The sequence below is a fragment of the Myotis nattereri genome (assembly GCF_964212035.1).
Source record: "Myotis nattereri genome assembly, chromosome: 1".
Classification (NCBI taxonomy): domain Eukaryota; kingdom Metazoa; phylum Chordata; class Mammalia; order Chiroptera; family Vespertilionidae; genus Myotis; species Myotis nattereri.
Window position 1 is genome coordinate 76,820,418 of NC_138075.1, and position 18,146 is coordinate 76,838,563.

Consider the following 18,146-nt stretch of genomic DNA (forward strand, 5'->3'; position numbering starts at 1 on the left):
TGGACATAAGACACTGGGGAATAGGGGAGGCTGGGGGACTGTCTAGGGCGGGGGGAAAAAAAGGACACATATGTAATACCCTTTGTAATACTTTAACCAATAAAAAAAAATAAATAAATAAATAAAAATAAATTAAAAAAAAAAAAGAAAGAAAAAGAAACAAACAAAAAAAAAAGAAGTATCTCCTCCAATATCTTTGATAGAATTTCCTAGGAGAGTATCTACTTATGCTTGAGATAAATCAGAAATGACACATGAAATATGAGCAGCTTGGATACATGCATATATATTTAATAATGAAGCAGTTTACCACCAACAACAAAAAAATTAGAAAAATTCACGAGACTCAGTGCTGTGGAATTGAATGGGACAGCAAGGCAAAAAGATACAGCAACTGACCCGGAAAGCTGAATGAAGAGGGAAACAAGGGCAAATTTGGCCAGGATAGTAGTATATGCTCTTAAAAAGGAGAATGGAAAAAAAAAAAGGAGAATGGCTGCTGCAACACCCACTTATTTGACTGCTTAGGAGCAGGCAACTTTACGCTGCATGGAAGGGAAGCAAAGAGCTAAGAAGGGAAAGAGAGGAGCGGGAGAAGAGCAATACAGAATCCAGGGTAAGCAGATGGAAGAGATTGAGATAGAGTTACAAGGAGATGACTCTAAGGCCTTTTGTTTCCTCTGAGCCTGTAAGTATGTCAGTTAAATTCAATGATCACATAAATAGCACTAGGCACTGTGAAGGAATGGTGGAGGGAGTGCTTCACAAAGTACAGGGATAATGTGGTCCCTGCTCTCAAGGAGCTTACATCCTATGTGGGGAGACAGATTCCACACACAAAACAACTATAAAACATATTTACAAAGCAACATAAATACAAATAAATATACATATGAATAAACAACATATGAAAGCTAAGGGGTACTGTGTCAATAATTGCTTAGAATCCCTAGGTCAGTCAAAGAAGACTTTCTGAAGGAAAAAGTTTTGGACTTTGACTATATAGGGCATGTGCAAAGGCATAGAAGTGGAATATGTCATGTCCAGTAAGTAAGCAGAATAGCTTGATTAGAGTAAAAAGTCTCAATAGGGCTCATTAAGTATGATGAAACAGTAGGGGTCTATTTGGTGAAAGATACTGCAATGTTAGTTCTGGTCCCTAAAACAAACAAACAGGGAAAGATGTTTTCTTTAGGTAATAAGTGGCCACAGGTCCAGGAGCAATTCCACTGCTCTCAAAAGTTTTGTAGTTACTCTAAGACTAGCAATAAGATGGTAGAGAAGTATTCAGCATTCTTCAGCAGCTCAAGAACTCTTGCAGCCTTCTGCAAGAACTCTTATGAAGTGACAGGTGGAAAAACAATGAAATTCAAAGACTGAGGATCTATCATCCAAAGGCTAGCCAGATCCCAGTAATCTCAAGTGCTCAAGCAGAATGTCCCAGACCCATGTTACTGATTCCTGGTGGGGAGTAGATTATGTGTACTTCTAAAATAATTTATTTTTTAATTGCCATGACAATCAACTTTGATACTAACATTTTAGAAATAAAATTAGGGTATAAGAAGAGCCCTAATCTATAAGGAATGCTCACGTCCCCAAAGAAGGGACAGGTCAGTAAGGGCTCAAATTCTCCCCGGTCTTTAAGTGGAAAGGCAAAACATCACACCTTGAAAAGAGGCTTTTCTCAGCCAAAGTTATGAAGACCTCTGTAAACCTATTGATCTGAAGCTGTTCCAGGAAGGAGAAAAAAGAGTCCAGGCCAGACATTCAGCAGCAGCCAGAGTTAGACTCTATGTCACCAGAGTTCCGCTGGGAGGCGATAGGTGCCACTGATGTTGAAATACATTGTTGAGGACCGATCTTGATGCCATTTGCCTGCAAAAGAAAAGAAGCAGTAGTGCCCACCTCAAATGCTCAAGTAAATGGGAGAAAGGAAGGGGATAAAAGGAGAAATCATTAATTACACTTTCTAGAAGCAGATATCACCTTGGCAAGTAGCCATGTGCCCTAACCAGACTGTTGTAGAACAACAATCTGAGACAGCGAAGATGAGATGGCCATCTGTGTTACAAATATTAGATGACTAGATGTGGCTAGTTATACTATTAGATGACTAGAAATGGCTTTTGTGCCCCTTTTTAAGATGACTGTTATACTTAAGATTCACAGCTATGTGCAGAATCAGGATGTGATTAGGAAAGAGTAGGAGCAGGCAAAAGAGTAGAAGTAGTATATAAGCATATAATTCTTTTATGTTTTGCCCCAAAACTTGCTTTATATAATAGTCCTGCTGAGCAATTAAGTATTACACCTCTCTCAAGCACTGAAATAGTGAAGAAATGAGGTTGAGAAGAAAACCTCTCATACTGTATAAGCTTTTTAGATCACCAACTAATAAAATCACTTGAAGCATTCTAGGGTCTCAGATTTGAGAAAAAACAAAAACAAAAACAGAAAATAATGACAGGTCTTCGTGCACCTACATAAAAAATAAGTATGAGTTGGCATAGCTTCAACTAGTATAATGTTAGTGGATGCTTACATTCTAAGGAGCTTATTGTAGCATTTAAGACAAAGCAAATTTAATTGTCAGCCCCACCCTTGCTCACCTCATTGTGGACATCAAATAAACCCTGCTGGATCTTCCTATATATTTCTTTGGCTGTGTTAATGAAGGCCTAAAGGAGACATAAATTATATTATTAGGCTCCAGATTAGGTAGAGAAATAAGGAAAAGAGAATACAAAGAGTATTCCTATTTGAATTTCGAAAGTGAATTAGAGCCCTAGCAGTCTGGCTCAGTGGATAGAGCATCGGCTGGTGGACTGAAGAGTCCTGGGTTCGATTCCGATCAAGGGCACCTAACTCAGTTGTAGGCTCCCAGCCCTAGTCAGGGGCATGCAGGAGGCAACCAATCAGTGTTTCTCCCTCTCCCTTCCACTCTCTCTAAAAATCAATGGAAAAAATATCCTCGGATGAGGATTAAAAAATAAAGTGGATTAGGAACCATTAGAAGAACAGAGTAAAAATGTAGAAGGTCCCTCACAGACGCTGTAAAAGCCATTGTGAGTAGTTTTAAAAAGAAAAAAAGAATTATATGGTATTTTGGTACTGATCCGAGATGTTTCTAGGTTGGCAAACAGGCTCTCTTAATTGATACAGTCAACACCAGGCTGAGGAATGACTACAGTAGAACCCATGAGACCTTCCAACTAAAGTAATTTACAAGTAATAGTGCTGACTAATCCAAGCTTACAATTAATGTTACCCAAAGCAAAAGTAAAACCGTAGAAATCAAGGTAAAGAAATGGGGTGATTCCCTTCAGAAGACACTTTCACTACATAACATTCTTTCTTTACCCATGTCTCTGAATAAAAGGGCAAAGATACGATGTAATCTCTGAAATGCTTTCCCTACTTTTTTCCAAATAGTACCTCTTCAACATTGCAGGCTGTTTTGGCTGAAGTTTCCATGAATATAAGTCCATGCTCCCGAGCAAAGGCCTCCCCTTCTTCTTTCTTCACATCCCTGCGGGACTCTAAGTCACTACAAGAGATTAATTGGGGAGAAAAGGAAAATAAGATCCAAATGAAAGAAGAAACTCTCGTTCTAAAAGAATCCCATAACTGTTCCAATGGTTAGTTAACCCATAAGGAATACAGATCCTACGTGATGTTTATAGGGTTACTCATTTCTGTGGTATCTTGGAAAATATTCTTCAGATCCATGTCGGCTGCTGCATGGTTGAGAATATCTTACTCTATTAGAGAATAGTGTTTATAAATGGTTAGACAAGCTCATAGTTGCTCGAGGCTTATACCCTGTGTTTTTTTTCAGATAAGATCCAGTGAATGCAAAGCAAAGAAGATGAATGGGAAATTCCAGTTGTCAGAAAGGAGAAAAGTCATAGATGTCCCATCCCATTGTAATGAATGTCTTCCTCCTTCACTGGAAGCAATTCACAAGAGAGAAAACCAGGAATAAGAACACAGGTGCCTTAACTCTCACTAGTCTCATTATTAACATGTACAATAGCAGCTTGCCATCAGGTAAATGAAGGATTCAGAAAAAATTACAAAATTGGGTAATATGGGGCAGAGGAATAGAGCAAAAGACAGAAAGGGAATGGAGAGTCACGCGGAAAAACTTTAGGAAAGACAGAATAAAAGGCTGTAAAATAAGGTAAGGATAGGCTGTTTTTTTACTTTTCAAATTAGAAATTTACATTTGGGAGGCTTCTAGTATTTCAACCATGAAAAATAAAAATCAAGGAGTAAGTCCATTAAAGAACAACAAATCTACAAAATGTATATTTATTGTTCATCAGCTGTATACAGACCAGGGAGAACTATCCATCTAAATGTCAACACTCAGAAGCTGTTGTTCTAGTCCAGATGCTCCTCTAAGCTCCAGATCTGTTTGTCCGTTTGCCTGTTCTTCATTTCCACTCTGATGTGTAAAAGGAACTTCAAACTTACATCAAAATGGAACTTGATATTTTCCTCCCAACCTGCTTCTGTGGCAGACTTCCACATTTCAGTAAATGGCACAAGGCAAAAACCAAGATACCTTTATTAACACCTTTCCCTCCTTCACTCCAAATACCCAATCCACCCCACAGTGAGGTGCTCCCAAAACATACCTTAAAATTCTTTTCTCTTTCTCTCCATCATTATCACCCTACTCCAGTGATGGCGAACCTGTGATACGTGAACTCATTTTTTTGGTTGATTTTTCTTTGTTAAATGGCATTTAAATATATAAAATAAATATCAAAAATATAAGTCTTTGTTTTACTACGGTTGCAAATATCAAAAAATTTCTATATGTGACATGGCACCAGAGTTAAGTTAGGGTTTTCAAAATGCTGACACGCTGAGCTCAAAAGGTTCACCATCGCTGCCCTACTCCAACCCACCATTCTCTCTCACTCAGAGTACTGCAACTGGGATCCCACTTCAACCCTTCCTCCCCTCCAAAGAGACCTTTTAAAATCGGATCAAGTCACTTCTCTGCTTAAATGCTTCCCATTGTGTTTATAATAAAATCAAAACTCCTCACTAAGGCCTGTAAATGCTACTAGATCTGGTCCCTGAACCTCATCTGATACCATTCCCCCTTGATTCAGTCCAACCACACCAGGTTTCTTTCAATACCATAATGTGCACAGCTTCTTCCAGTTGAGGCTTTCATACACTTTGTTCTCCCTCTCTAATATCTTGGGGGGGGGGGAGGTGTTTTTAAGTTTTGAAAATGTTCTTATTGGTTTCAGAGAGAGGAAGGGAGAGGGAGAGAGATAGAAACAACGATGAAAAACATCTATCAGCTGCCTCCTGCACACCTCCTACTAGGGATCAAGCCTGCAACCTGAGCATATGCCCTGATGGGGAATCAAACTGTGACCTCCTGGTTCATGGACCAACGCGCAACCACTGAGCAACACTGGCTGGGCTTGGGTTGTTTTTTTCAAATCCTCAACCGAGGATATGTTTGTGGTGTGTGTGTGTTTTAATTGATTAGAGAGAGAGGAAGTGGAAAGAGACAGAGAGAGAAAGAGAAATATCGAAGTGAGAAAGAAATGTAGATTGCTTGCATCCTGTATAAGCCCAGGGGATTGAACCTGAAACCCAGGTATGTGACCTAACCAGGATTGGAACCTGCAATCTTTTGATGTACAGGATGACAATCCAAACAACTGAGCTACCCGGCCAGGGCTGTTTTATTGCTGTTGTTTTTAAGTCTTTGCCCACTGAACTCTTACCCATCCTTCATATTCCAACTTAAATATTACTCTTAATAAAAAAAAAAAAAAACAACAGCTCGTTACTCTTTTATAGCAGTCCTTTTTTCCCTTCATTGCATTTGTCATAATTTGTAATTAGACACAGATAATTTATATTTAATATCTGTGTCCCCTCTAAACTCCATAGGAGCAGGGGCATGAGTTTTGTTGTTTTGGGGTTTTTTTTTAACCTTGTACATTCAAGGTCTGGCACAGTGTTTAGGACATAGTAGGTTTTCCATAAAACTGAATGACCCAATAAATGAGTACAATGAGTCTGTGGCCAATTCTCAAATGGTGCAACCTCGGGACTACTACAAACTCAGAAGGGTGCCACAGGATACTTCAAATGTTTGTGGGAAATACAGCAACATTCAATATAAGAACACTGTGTGAATTACAAGCTAAAGATAGTTCACAGAGTCAACATTAGATCAGAATAGATGCCGTTTAATATCTTCATCTCTTCGTAAAAAGGTTTTGACAGCGGCTGTGATAAAAAGCAAGTACTGTGCAAAAATCAATTTGGAACAAGAAGTGGGAGTGAGTGTCCATCTTGATCCCAAGGTTTGAGAAGCTAGGCAGTGCCCAGCAAGGCCCTACAGGTCATTAATAAGTAATTATGGTTATTTAAAAATGGCTTTCTTTTTATTTATGTTTTTCATTTCTTTCTTTTTCCTTTCCCAGCTGTGACTCCAGACAGGATCCAAAGAGGAGTTTTACCATCTCTTCTCTGGGTTTTATCGAGACTTACTTTTTACCCTTCTGTGTTAGCACCTTAAGGCACTGCGTATGTTTTCTCAGTTATTAAGTTGTTATAACAAAAATACTTGTTATTTTGTTTAGATCTAACCATTTAATAACAAAACTGCTAGGTATTTCTTTTGGTTTATGGGTGTCATAGAAAATTTACTGAGAATAGTAAGTGTTGAGGAAGATGCAAAGAAACTCAAACCCTTATATACTGCTGGTAGAAATGTCAAATGGTATAGCCATTATAGAAAACAGTATGGCAGTACCTCAAAAATGTAAATGCAGAATTACCATGAGATCAGCAATTCCATTTCTGGGTATACACCCAAAATAATAAAAACCAGGGACCCAAACAGATATTTATAAACCCATGTTGACTGTAGCATTATTTACAAAAGCCAAAAGGTATAAGCAACCCAAGTATCTACCAATGGATGAATAGATAAACAAAATGTGGTAAATACTTTTGATGGAATACTATTCAGCCTTAAAAACGGAAGGAGGGGTAGTGGAGGTAGAAGAGGGCAGAGAGGGGATAAACAGTGATGGAAAAAGTAAATAAACTTTTTTTTTAAAAAAAGAAAGGAAAAATAGATGCATCTAGAGGACACTATGCTAAATGAAATAAGCCACAGTCAGCCCTGGCTGAGTAGCGCATTTGATTGGAGCATCATCCCGATACACCAAGGTTGGGGGTTTGATTCCTGGTCAGGGCACATACAAGAAACAACAAATGAATGTATAAATGGATAGAAAACAAATCAATGTTTCTCTCTCTCTCTTCCCCTTTCTCTCTCTCTAAAACTCAATAAAAATAAATAAATAAGCCACAGTCACAAAAGGACAAATACTATAAGATTCAATTCTGCTTATATTAGATGCCCAGAGTAGTCAAACTCATAAAGAGAGAAACCAAGATGGCGGCATAGGTTAACGCCGGAGATTGCTGCCTCGAACAACCACTTCAAAAAACAACTAAAAGACGGAACGGACATCATCCAGAACCACAGGAAGGCTGGCTGAGTGGAAATTCTACAACTAGGAGGAAAGAGAATATCATACCCAGACTCAGAGGAGGCGCAGTGCTGAAGTGAAATACTAAGGTGCGGAGTGCACGCGGAGCGGGCTGGAGGCGGAGGGCGCGGTTGTTGTTTTCAATCGGGAGGGAGTTTCAGACTCTGAGCTCCAGATCCGGGCGAGTCTCTAGGGACCCAGACTCAAACGGGAGAAGCGGGACTGTCTGGCTTTAGTCGGAACTCAAAGGCAGCTTTCTCTCCGAGGTTTGCAGCAGTTGCTGGGACTCTGTGAGGCAGAGCCCCTAGGGACGGGACTGAGAGCAGCCATAACTGCTTACTCCGGCCCGCCCTGTAGATCCCCGGGGACCCGCCCCACCCAAGCCCTGTGCAGAGCCATTTGCGGGACAGCCTCAGGCAAACGCTAGATTAGCACCGCCCTAGAGATCCAGCACAGAAGCTCTCCCACTGCAGACACAGCTGACTCTCATAGCCAGTTAACCTGGAGGTCAAATCACCCCCAGTATTGCCGACAACAATCAAGGCTTAACTACAACAAGACTGCGCACAAAGACCACTAGGGGGTGCACCAAGAAAGCATAAAAAATGCGGAGACAAAGAAACAGGACAAAACTGTCAATGGAGGATATTCAGTTCAGAACCACACTTTTAAGGTCTCTTAAGAACTGTCTAGAAGCCGTCGATAAATGTAGTGAGATCCTCAAGAAATCTAATGAGACCCTCGATGTTATGATAAAGAACCAACTAGAAATTAAGCATACACAGACTGAAATAACGAATACTATACAGACTCCCAACAGCAGACCAGAGGAGCGCAAGAATCAAGGCAAAGATCTGAAATGCAAAGAAGCAAAAAACACCCAGCCAGAAAAGCAAAATGAAAAAAGAATCCGAAAATACGAAGATAGTGTAAGGAGCCTCTGGGACAGCTTCAAGCGTACCAACATCCGAATTATAGGGGTGCCAGAAGATGAGAGAGAGCAGGATATTGAAAACCTATTTGAAGAAATAATGACAGAAAACTTCCCCCACCTGGTGAAAGAAATAGACTTACAGGTCCAGGAAGCGCAGAGAACCCCAAACAAAAGGAACCCAAAGAGGACCACACCAAGACACATCATAATTAAAATGCCAAGAGCAAAAGATAAAGAGAGAATCTTAAAAACAGCAAGAGAAAGAAACTCAGTTACCTACAAGGGAATACCCATACGACTGTTTCTCAACAGAAACTTTGCAGGCCAGAAGGGAGTGGCAAGAAATATTCAAAGTGATGAATACCAAGAACCTACAACCAAGATTACTTTATCCAGCAAAGCTATCATTCAGAACTGAAGGTCAGATAAAGAGCTTCACAGATAAGGAAAAGCTAAAGGAGTTCATCACCACCAAACCAGTATTATATGAAATGCTGAAAGGTATCCTTTAAGAAGAGGAAGAAGAAGAAAAAGGTAAAGATACAAATTATGAACAACAAACATGCATCTATCAACAAGTGAATCTAAGAATCAAGTGAATGAATAATCTGGTGATCATAATAGAATCAGGGACATAGAAAGGGAATGGACTGACTATTCTTGGGGGGGAAAGGGGTGTGGGAGATGCGGGAAGAGACTGGACAAATATCGTGCACCTATGGATGAGGACAGTGGGTGGGGAGTGAGGGCGGAGGTTGGGGCGGGAACTGGGAGAAGGGGAGTTATGGGGGGGAAAAAGAGGAACAAATGTAATAATCTGAAAATAAAGATTTAATTAAAAAAAAAAAAAGAACTCATAAAGACAGAAAGTAGAATGGTATTTGCTGGGGCTAATAGGATGAAGAATGTGGAGTTAGTGTTTTATGGGAACAGAGTTTCAGTTTGAGATGATAAAAAAGTTTGGAGATGCATGGTAGTGATGGTTATAGAGCAACATGTACAAACTTAATGCCACAGAACTGTATACTTAAAAATGAGTAAAACTGTAAATTTTATGTTATATATATTTTACCACAATAATTTTTCTTTACTGAGATACTAAGAGCACCATAAACTAAAAAAGTTTGGGGACCAAGTGATTCAATGTCCATAGAGTACCCAGATGACTGTTCGTATTTATTATTTATTCAAATTAAAACTTACCACTTATTCCCAATCAGCATGATAACCATGTTGGAACTAGAGTGCTGCCGGGCATCCTCTAACCATGAGGTCAGGTGGTTGAAGGTTTCACGCCTACAGTAGGAAAGTTTAGAAAGTGGGTCTGAGGCCCATTTCAAAATGCCAAAGAAATTCCAATGTATGAGAAGGAGAAAAGATAGGTGTGTAAAGAAAAATATTAAGATGCCATTCCTCTTTAGCATTCCAATTTTGAGAACAAAGAGATCTGACTCACCTTGTGATGTCGTACACAAGCAGTGCTCCAGCTGCCCCCCGGTAATAGGAACGGGTGATAGAACGGAAGGATTCTTGCCCAGCCTTTCCCACCAACATGCCAACAAAAAAATCCCAACAAAGCAAGGTTATTTCCACAGAACTGACTTGATCACATGCTTAATAGTTTACAAAATTCCTATAAGAAAAGGGAATTAGTGAAAGGAAACATGACTGCCCACGGAGAAAACCAATATTTTTCAAAGGGAATGCAATTGATATTTCGAATGGGTCAATTATTCCTGTGAGACCACCTATCAAATTGTTGACTAACATTCTGGTTTCTAGGCACTAAATGCCAGTTACACCCCGCAGTCAATGTGACAACCAAAGACATTTACCAATATCCACTAGAATAACTAGAAATGACTAGAAACTCAGTACATGTACTGTCAATCCAAACATGATATTGAACACATCACATTAACCTTTCTTTTCTGTTTCTGTTCCTTTACCTATAAAAAGAAAAATTATCTTAAAATGCTAATACGCTGTCAAATGAAAGTTTCATTTCAATGAATCAATACAGAAAATTAGTCAGATACAAAGCACTTGAACAGGGAAAGAAGCCCAGGGCCCAGAACAGAGTTTTCCTTAAAAAAAAAAAAAAAAAAAAAAAAAAATTCAACTGTTCACACTCTAATTTCCAGTTAGAGTCAAGATACTAAGTTTTATTCATAAATGAGTAATTTGTTAGTGCCTCCACATAATGGGTACTTTTGTTTTCCTGATGGGATTTCCCCCCCTCCTTATAGGAAACAAAAGCATCTTTTAAGTAATAGTATGAATAAAAAAATAATTGAATCTATAATATTAGTAGAGTTTTCACATTCTTGAAATCAATTAATCTCATATTCCTACATGAAGATTGGGTGCCCTGACAAGATAGCTGTTGATCAGAGTGTCATCTTGATACTCCAAGGTTGCGGGTTCCATCCCTGGTCAGGGTACATACAAGAGTCAAACAATGATTGCATAAATAAGTGGAACAACAAATCGATGTTTCTCTCTCTCTCAAATCAATAAATAAATTTCAAAAAATTAAAGCTTGGGATGGAAGGCTACTATTCATATTTTAAAGATGGAAAAACTAAAATTGGACATGGGAAAAGAAATGACTCTCTCATAGTAGAATGACAAAATGATACCAGTAATACCACAAATGGAAAAAATGAGGTTCAAAGCGGTAAGTTCAGTAGCTGGCCAAAAATTATAAAGTTTATAAATGCTGAATCTATAGCTTAAACTTAGTATCATAATACTTCCTAGCACAAAAGTTTGTTCTCTTGGTCATGACATCATATAATCTAAACCCAGGTTTGAAGATGAGAATTCCAGTACACTAATTGTAAGGATACTTTTCCAAACAACACTAAATCTCTTTCCAATAAGAATCATTCAAAGGTTTTGTTGAGCTGCATACCTGTTAGAACATTAGAATCCAAAAATAATTCTAAAGAATTTGTTGGTAATATTAGTAATAATTTAAGATTTAAAACACATGTTTTCCTTCCAAGAACTCAACGCTTTATTCTCTAACAGTTTTTTAAAATATGTTTGTATTGATTTTTTAGAAAGAGGGAAGGGGGAGAGAGACAGAGAGAGATAGGTAAAGAGAGAGAGAGGAAGAGAGAGAGAGAAAGAGAAAGAAAGAAAGAAAGAAAGAAAGGAAGGAAGGAAGGAAGGAAGGAAGGAAGGAAGGAAGGAAGGAAGGAAGGAAGGAAGACCCCAACTGGGAAACAAACCCGCAACCTGGGCATGTGCCCTGGTTACTTTTTATACTAAGTATTTTATTTGTATGCTGCTGCCAGTGTATATAAAATAATCATTCTTGTGAAATAGAAATTCATGAAAATTCAGAGAGGTAGATGTTAAGGACTGACAAAAGCAGAAGTTTGTAGAGTATGGCACATGTTATAGGGTAAGCCTTTTGTACAGGCTTCAGATTTAGCTCTCTTTGAATATTTGCCGGTTCAAGAAAAGTGGTTTAGAACACCTTCAAAATTCATTTTACTACAAAAAGGAACAAACTTTCTGGGGTCTGAAGGGATTGGTACTTGAAGATACTCCAGTCAACAGGGAGTCATGTTGAGCACTCTGCAGACAGAATTGTTTCAAATCTGCCGCTGCCTGGGAAACCTTCACGCGGTTGAGCCCGGCCTCCAGCCGGAGCTGTTGGACCACTTTCTTCATAGCGGTGACGCTGGAGGAACCAGACATGGTGCACGCGAGTGCCGGGCAGATGCATAGGATGATGCTCAACCATCTAAGCCCACTCTGGCCTGGCGCCCTAATAGTTTTGTCTTAAATTTATTCCTGTTTTGCTTTTATCACTTACTGACTTTTTCTCCTCTATTGTTGAAAGACCCTCCTATCCTGTGGCCTAGTAGGAACTAACAGGGAAAGTTTGAGGGAGACCCACATGATGGTTGAATTATATGGTAGCATTTAACTTTAGCAGCTGCAAATACTTACAGTGGGTCATCAGAATATGTCTTTTAAAATCAAATCACACCCTAGCCACTTTGGCTCAGTGGATAGAGCTTTGGCCTGCAGACTGAAGGGCCCTAGGTATGATTCCAGTCAAGGGCACATGCCCAGGTTGTGGGCTCAATCCCCAGTAGAGGATGTGCAGGAGGCAGCTAATCAATGATTCTCTCTCATCATTGACGTTTCTATCTCTCTTTCCCTCTCCCTTCTTCTCTGAAATCAATAAAAATATGTTTAAATAAATAAATGAAATAAAATCACTTGGTCTCAGCCCAGTTTATGAATCAAAGTTTGTGAGCTAATAAGCTAGAAAGACTGGTTCAAGTTGGGCTGGTCTGCATCAGTCTGAGGTATTGGCCCATCCAAGTAAAAAATCTGAAGCAGCAAAGGCTAAGATGGAGGTCTGATAAAGAGAATTAAGTTTTCTAATTTCTTCCAAGTGGAAGCATATTGTACTTTCAAGACATATACTTGGAAGCATAAATTCCTACAAAGTCAGATACGCTCATTTCCTAAGAACCAAAGTGCATTCCAAAATAAAATACAAATTAATTTGGGATTATTTAATTAATATTTTATATTAGCTATAGTACAATGCCTCTTCAGTTAGCATGGTTATTTGGGCAAATATAGATAAAGGATGAAGAAAGATAAAAAGTAATATGGCCCTAGCTGGTTTGGCTCAGCTAATATGCTAATTAGACCGGACATCTTCTGGACAAAGCCATGGTGGCGGGGGGCCGAAGCAGGCAATTAGGGGCGATCAGGCCAGCAGAGGGGAGTCAGCAGGGGAGCACTTAGGGGTATTAGGCCAGCAGGCAGAGGCAGTTAGGGGAGATCAGGCAGGCACGCAGGTGAGCAGTTAGGAGCCAGCAGTCCTGGACTGTGAGAGGAATGTCCCACTGCCAGTTTAGGCGGGCCTAAACTGGCAGTCAGACATCTCCCGAGGGGTCCTAGATTGGAGATACTGCAGGCCGGGCTGAGGAACCCCACTGTGCACGAATTTCGTGCACTGGGCCTATAGTAAGTAAATAAAAATAGAGATTTTAGCTAAATATTAGGAACTATGTGCTAGCTCCTTTTAACTTAAAATAGAGACTAGAATATTATTTTTCTTAGGGAAAATAAAAGTACAAACCAAATGAGATAATGTATATGAAAGCAATTTACCTGGATAAAATTACACGAAGTCAACTAAATTTTGGCAGGATAACATTTGTCAAATTTTAAAATATGCATAACCCTTACCCAGAATTTCCATTTCTGGGCAGGTATACCACAGAAATCCTCAAATATCTGAATATAGATGTAGTAAATAAGAATAAACAATGAAACGTTGCAATTTTGGTAACCACTTAAATTTCCATCATGGGCAATGGTTAAATTAATGATGGTACAGACATTCTATGATTGTATGTAGTGATTATAAGAAGTGAGGTAGATCTATATGTATCAACATGGAAAAATCTGCACAACACAGAGATTGTTTATAAAACAAAAACCCAAGTCACAAAGCAAGTCTACTTTGTCACAATTCTAAAAACAAAATAAAACCACTACCATATATTTATGTTTCTATTTCTGTATTTAAATACAGAGGAAAAGTGTGAATCATTAATAATGGTTTACTCTGGCAAAGTAAAAAACCAACATTGGGAAGGAGAGAGCTTTATGTGACATTTACTTCTGATTCTGTACCCTTATATGGTTGGTTTTTATTTTTACTAGAACAAACACATATATTACTTAGGTAATTTAAAACAAAAAATTAAAAATATGGCATTCAGGATTTGTAACTGTAACAGAGGGAAGTGAAAGCTTCCCTAGCTCTTTGATTTCATTCTCCCCCATTAGCCCCACCCACAAAGCCCATCCCATGCTCATCGGCCTTCAGTGTTATTTTGTCGTCTCTCACCGTATCCCAGATTTGCAGTTTGATTTGTTTTCCATCAATGTTGACCATACGGGCCCCAAACTCCACACCTGTCAGTGAAGACCAAGAGAAAGAATGTGATTCTCATGAACAGCCATGGTAAGTGAGAAGTTCCTCTTTTCTTCAATATGCTAATGACTTTGCCCTTGGTGCCACTAAACCCATTATCACAGCCTGTTTGCTCCAATTAATTTGTGTTTCTTGAAGTTTCATTTCTAAAATTAAAAACTGTTCTAGGTGATAATAACCTCAGAAACGTAACCAAAGAACAGATATGAGGACAAAACAAAGTAGAAAAGGTGAATAAATTTTTAGCAATATAACTTCATGTTTAAGATTGATTAGGTAATGTTTAATTTTGTATTTTTAAAAAATATATATTTTATTGATATTTTACAGAGAGGAAGGGAGAGGGAGAGTTAGAAACATCGATGAGAGAGAAACATTGATCAGCTGCCTCCTGCACACACCCTACTGGGGATGTGCCCGCAATCAAGGTACATGCCCTTGACCGGAATCGAACCTGGGACCCTTCAGTCCACAGGCCGACGCTCTATCCACTGAGCCAAACCGGTTAGGGCTAATTTTGTAACTTTTTAAAAAAAACTTCTAAAAATTCTGAAATATTTCCTAGCATTTTTCTCAAAGTCATTCTTTAGTCCTCTATATAAAACAATTATTTCTACTTTTGCAATTCCAGAATTTTTTGTTTGACAAAAGAGCCTACCTAAGAAATAGGTTCTTAAGAATGATACATTTCAGACCTCCAAAAATTCTCAAGAGTTCACTAGAAAATAGCTTTCCTCATAGGAGTATGGAAACTGACAGTCTGAATAAAGGTTCTGGTTTTCCTGGCATCTATCTTCTTTCAAGGTAACGTCAAGACAAAACTTAAAAACAGCCCAGCCAGTGTTGCTCAGTGGTTGAGTGTCAATCTATGAACAAAGAGGTCAGAGCACATGCCTAGGTGGCGGGCTCCATCCCCAGTGGGGGGCTTGCAGGAGGCTGATCAATGATTCTCTCTCATCACAGATATTTCTATCTCTCTCTCCCTCTCCTTTCCCCTCTGAAATAAAAATTTAAAAATAATAATTTTAAAAATAAAGAATAGTGATAGCTACTGAAAAATGTCCCTATTTTTTTCTCCCCTTTCTGGAAAATAGGAATGGAATTTCAATGGGGAAGGTTAAAAAACAAACACAAAACTTCATCTCCTTTTATGCAACTTTCTCTATTTAGAAACTCAGAGATGCTTGTATTTTGCCTGTTTTCTATCCAACTGTCTTGTTTATCTTGGTACGGAAGACTGAATTCATCTTGGTACTGAGGAAAGAAACAGAGCCTGTAATGGACTCTGGGGAAAACATGATTGATCACATCATTCTTCAGATTTAAAACTTGTCATTTCCGCCCTAACCGGTTTGGCTCAGCGGATAGAGCGTAGGGTTGTGGACTCAAGGGTCCCAGGTTGGATTCCAGTCAAGGGCATGTACCTTGGTTGCAGGCACATCCCCAGTAGGGAGTATGCAGGAAGCAGCTGATCAATGTTTATAACTCTCTATCCCTCTCCCTTCCTCTCTGTAAAAAAAAATCAATAGCCAAAACCGGTTTGGCTCAGCGGATAGAGCGTCGGCCTGCGGACTGAGGGGTCCCAGGTTCGATTCCGGTCAAGGGCATGTACCTGGGTTGCGGGCACATCCCCAGTGGGAGATGTGCAGGAGGCGGCTGATCGATGTTTCTCTCCCATCGATGTTTCTGGCTCTCTATCTCTCTCCCTTCCTCTCTGTAAAAAATCAATAAAATATATTTTTAAAAAAATCAATAAAATATATTTTTTTAAAAACCAAAAAACTTGTCATTTCCTCCTATTACTCGTGGTATTTCAAAACTTGGTCCCTAATTTATTCTTTGCCTTTCATTTTTACCACTCTTCACTTCAAACTCCATGCTCCAGCCATATTAAACTACTTTCACTTTTCCAAAGGTAGCCAGGTCTCCATCATTCCTGAGCCTTTGCACGTTTATTATTCCCTCTTGCCCTGATCACTTTTCAACCTCATCTCTACAAGCCCTTTGCCTAGCTAACTCTTGCCCATTCTTCAATTCCCAGCCTTTCCTGAGAGAGGTGACAGTCTCTCCTTCGCCTTTGCAATAGGAATTTACATGTCACTAGACGGTATCTACTCCCAGCTCCACCTCCTACATTGGAAGATTGTAAGCTACTTTAAGGGCAAAGTTTGCCTTGGTAGGCACTGCATCATTAGCACCTATCATGGTGTGAGTGTCCACTTAATATTCATTTCCGAAAATATTTTCCTGTTTTTGCTAATTCTCTAAGTCCTTTTGTAACCACATTAGGTATTTGGCTCTGGGTACGTTCTTTGGAAGCAGTAGCAGCTACAGATTTCCATTACCTGTTGCTTGGAGGTGGCAATTTGGTAAGAATGGGAGTCAGGGATTTGATTCAGAAACTGCATTTGCATGGCAGGAAGGCTAGTTTGATACATTTCTTTGGGGTGAAGTTAGGGAGATTATGGGGACGGGAATACTAAGACCCCAGCAGGCCATGCCTTATCCCAAATGTGTGGAAGATGTTTATACCTTCCAGGATCACCAGTGCATTTTTTTGGAAACCTACCATACTCCTTTCTTTATAAATTATTAGTGTCAGCTGCCTTTTAAGTCTGGGATGGCTCTTCCCTTTGCTTCTTCCTCTCCAACACACAAAAAGACTACACATTGGTAATTACTTTACAAAACCGACGTGAAGCTACCCGTGATTTCCGGCAGAGCGAGTTTGTAAATTATGCTTTCGGGCGATTTTCCATAAATATTCAAATTGCGTTTGGGGAAGAAAAAATCAAATCCTACAGCAACTAATTCACACCTATCGCTCACTTCTAAAGTTACCTTTCAATGATGTACCCCCCCATTCCACTATTCCCCGTTTACGGCGTTTGATCGGTCACTCTTCATGTAATATAACTTTGGACTAATTTAAAAGGAGGGAAAGCTAACGTTTTACTTCCCACCCCGACGGCGGCTCCCTTTCCTCTTTAGCTCGCCGGGTTTCACTCTCTGCTCCGGGACAGGCACAGGCACTTACCTATGGTGAGGTCGTGGACAGGCTGGAACCGCTTGTCTGTGAACTGCAGGAGGAGACATGACTTCCCCACACCTAAGGGAGGAGGACGCACAGCCTAGCCTTCGCGCGGCCGGGGAGCAGCCCCGAGTCCGGCTGCCGGGGCCTGGGGACTGGGAACCGGGAAAGGAGACCCCGAGCCCCGCCCCGCCGCCCTGCCCCGCCCCGCCCCCGCCCGCTCTCACCTTAACCGCCCAGCCCACTGAGCCCCGCCCCCACCACCTGATTTGGGAGCTGGGGATCCCCGCCCCAGCCAGGAGGGCAGTCGCCCGCCGGTTACCTGTGTCCCCGATGATTATGTATTTGAAGAGATAAGCATAAGTCATGGTCCTGTTTCCTCTGGATTCCGGGTCCGCCCGACTTCAACAGCCACTTGCCTCCGGCCTCTCTAGCCACTCAATCCGCCCATCTCCGGCCCCTCTAGTCCCGATCGCGTCTCTATGGCTCTCCCCAGAAATCCTCTCTGGGTGGGAGCCACGGTCGTCCTCAGGCGCCGCCTCCCGGGACGCCTCTAACACACCTCCTGCCATAATTCCTCCAAGCGCCAGGGGGCGGTAGCTAGTCTCTCCGTCCGCGGGGCCTTCCCGGCGGGAGTCGCAG

General features: G+C 40.3%; 2 protein-coding genes across 2 annotated transcripts; both read right to left on the reverse strand.

Annotated features, from left to right (window-relative positions):
* Window positions 1-263: 263 nt before the first annotated feature.
* RAB2B (RAB2B, member RAS oncogene family) lies at window positions 264-17,949 on the reverse strand. Its single transcript, XM_081108819.1, has 8 exons — window positions 17,827-17,949; window positions 17,511-17,582; window positions 14,387-14,454; window positions 9,944-10,026; window positions 9,691-9,783; window positions 3,439-3,550; window positions 2,613-2,681; window positions 264-1,878 (listed from the first exon to the last, which is right to left on the reverse strand). The coding sequence occupies exons 1-8, from the start codon at window positions 17,870-17,872 to the stop codon at window positions 1,771-1,773; spliced, it is 651 nt and encodes a 216-aa protein (XP_080964945.1). The 5' UTR covers window positions 17,873-17,949; the 3' UTR covers window positions 264-1,770.
* On the reverse strand, window positions 11,560-12,201 carry LOC308531741 (guanine nucleotide-binding protein G(I)/G(S)/G(O) subunit gamma-5-like; the record flags this gene model as incomplete). The annotated part of the gene is made up of 1 exon (XM_081108832.1): window positions 11,560-12,201. The coding sequence occupies one exon, from the start codon at window positions 12,199-12,201 to the stop codon at window positions 11,995-11,997; it is 207 nt and encodes a 68-aa protein (XP_080964958.1). The 3' UTR covers window positions 11,560-11,994.
* Window positions 17,950-18,146: the final 197 nt, after the last annotated feature.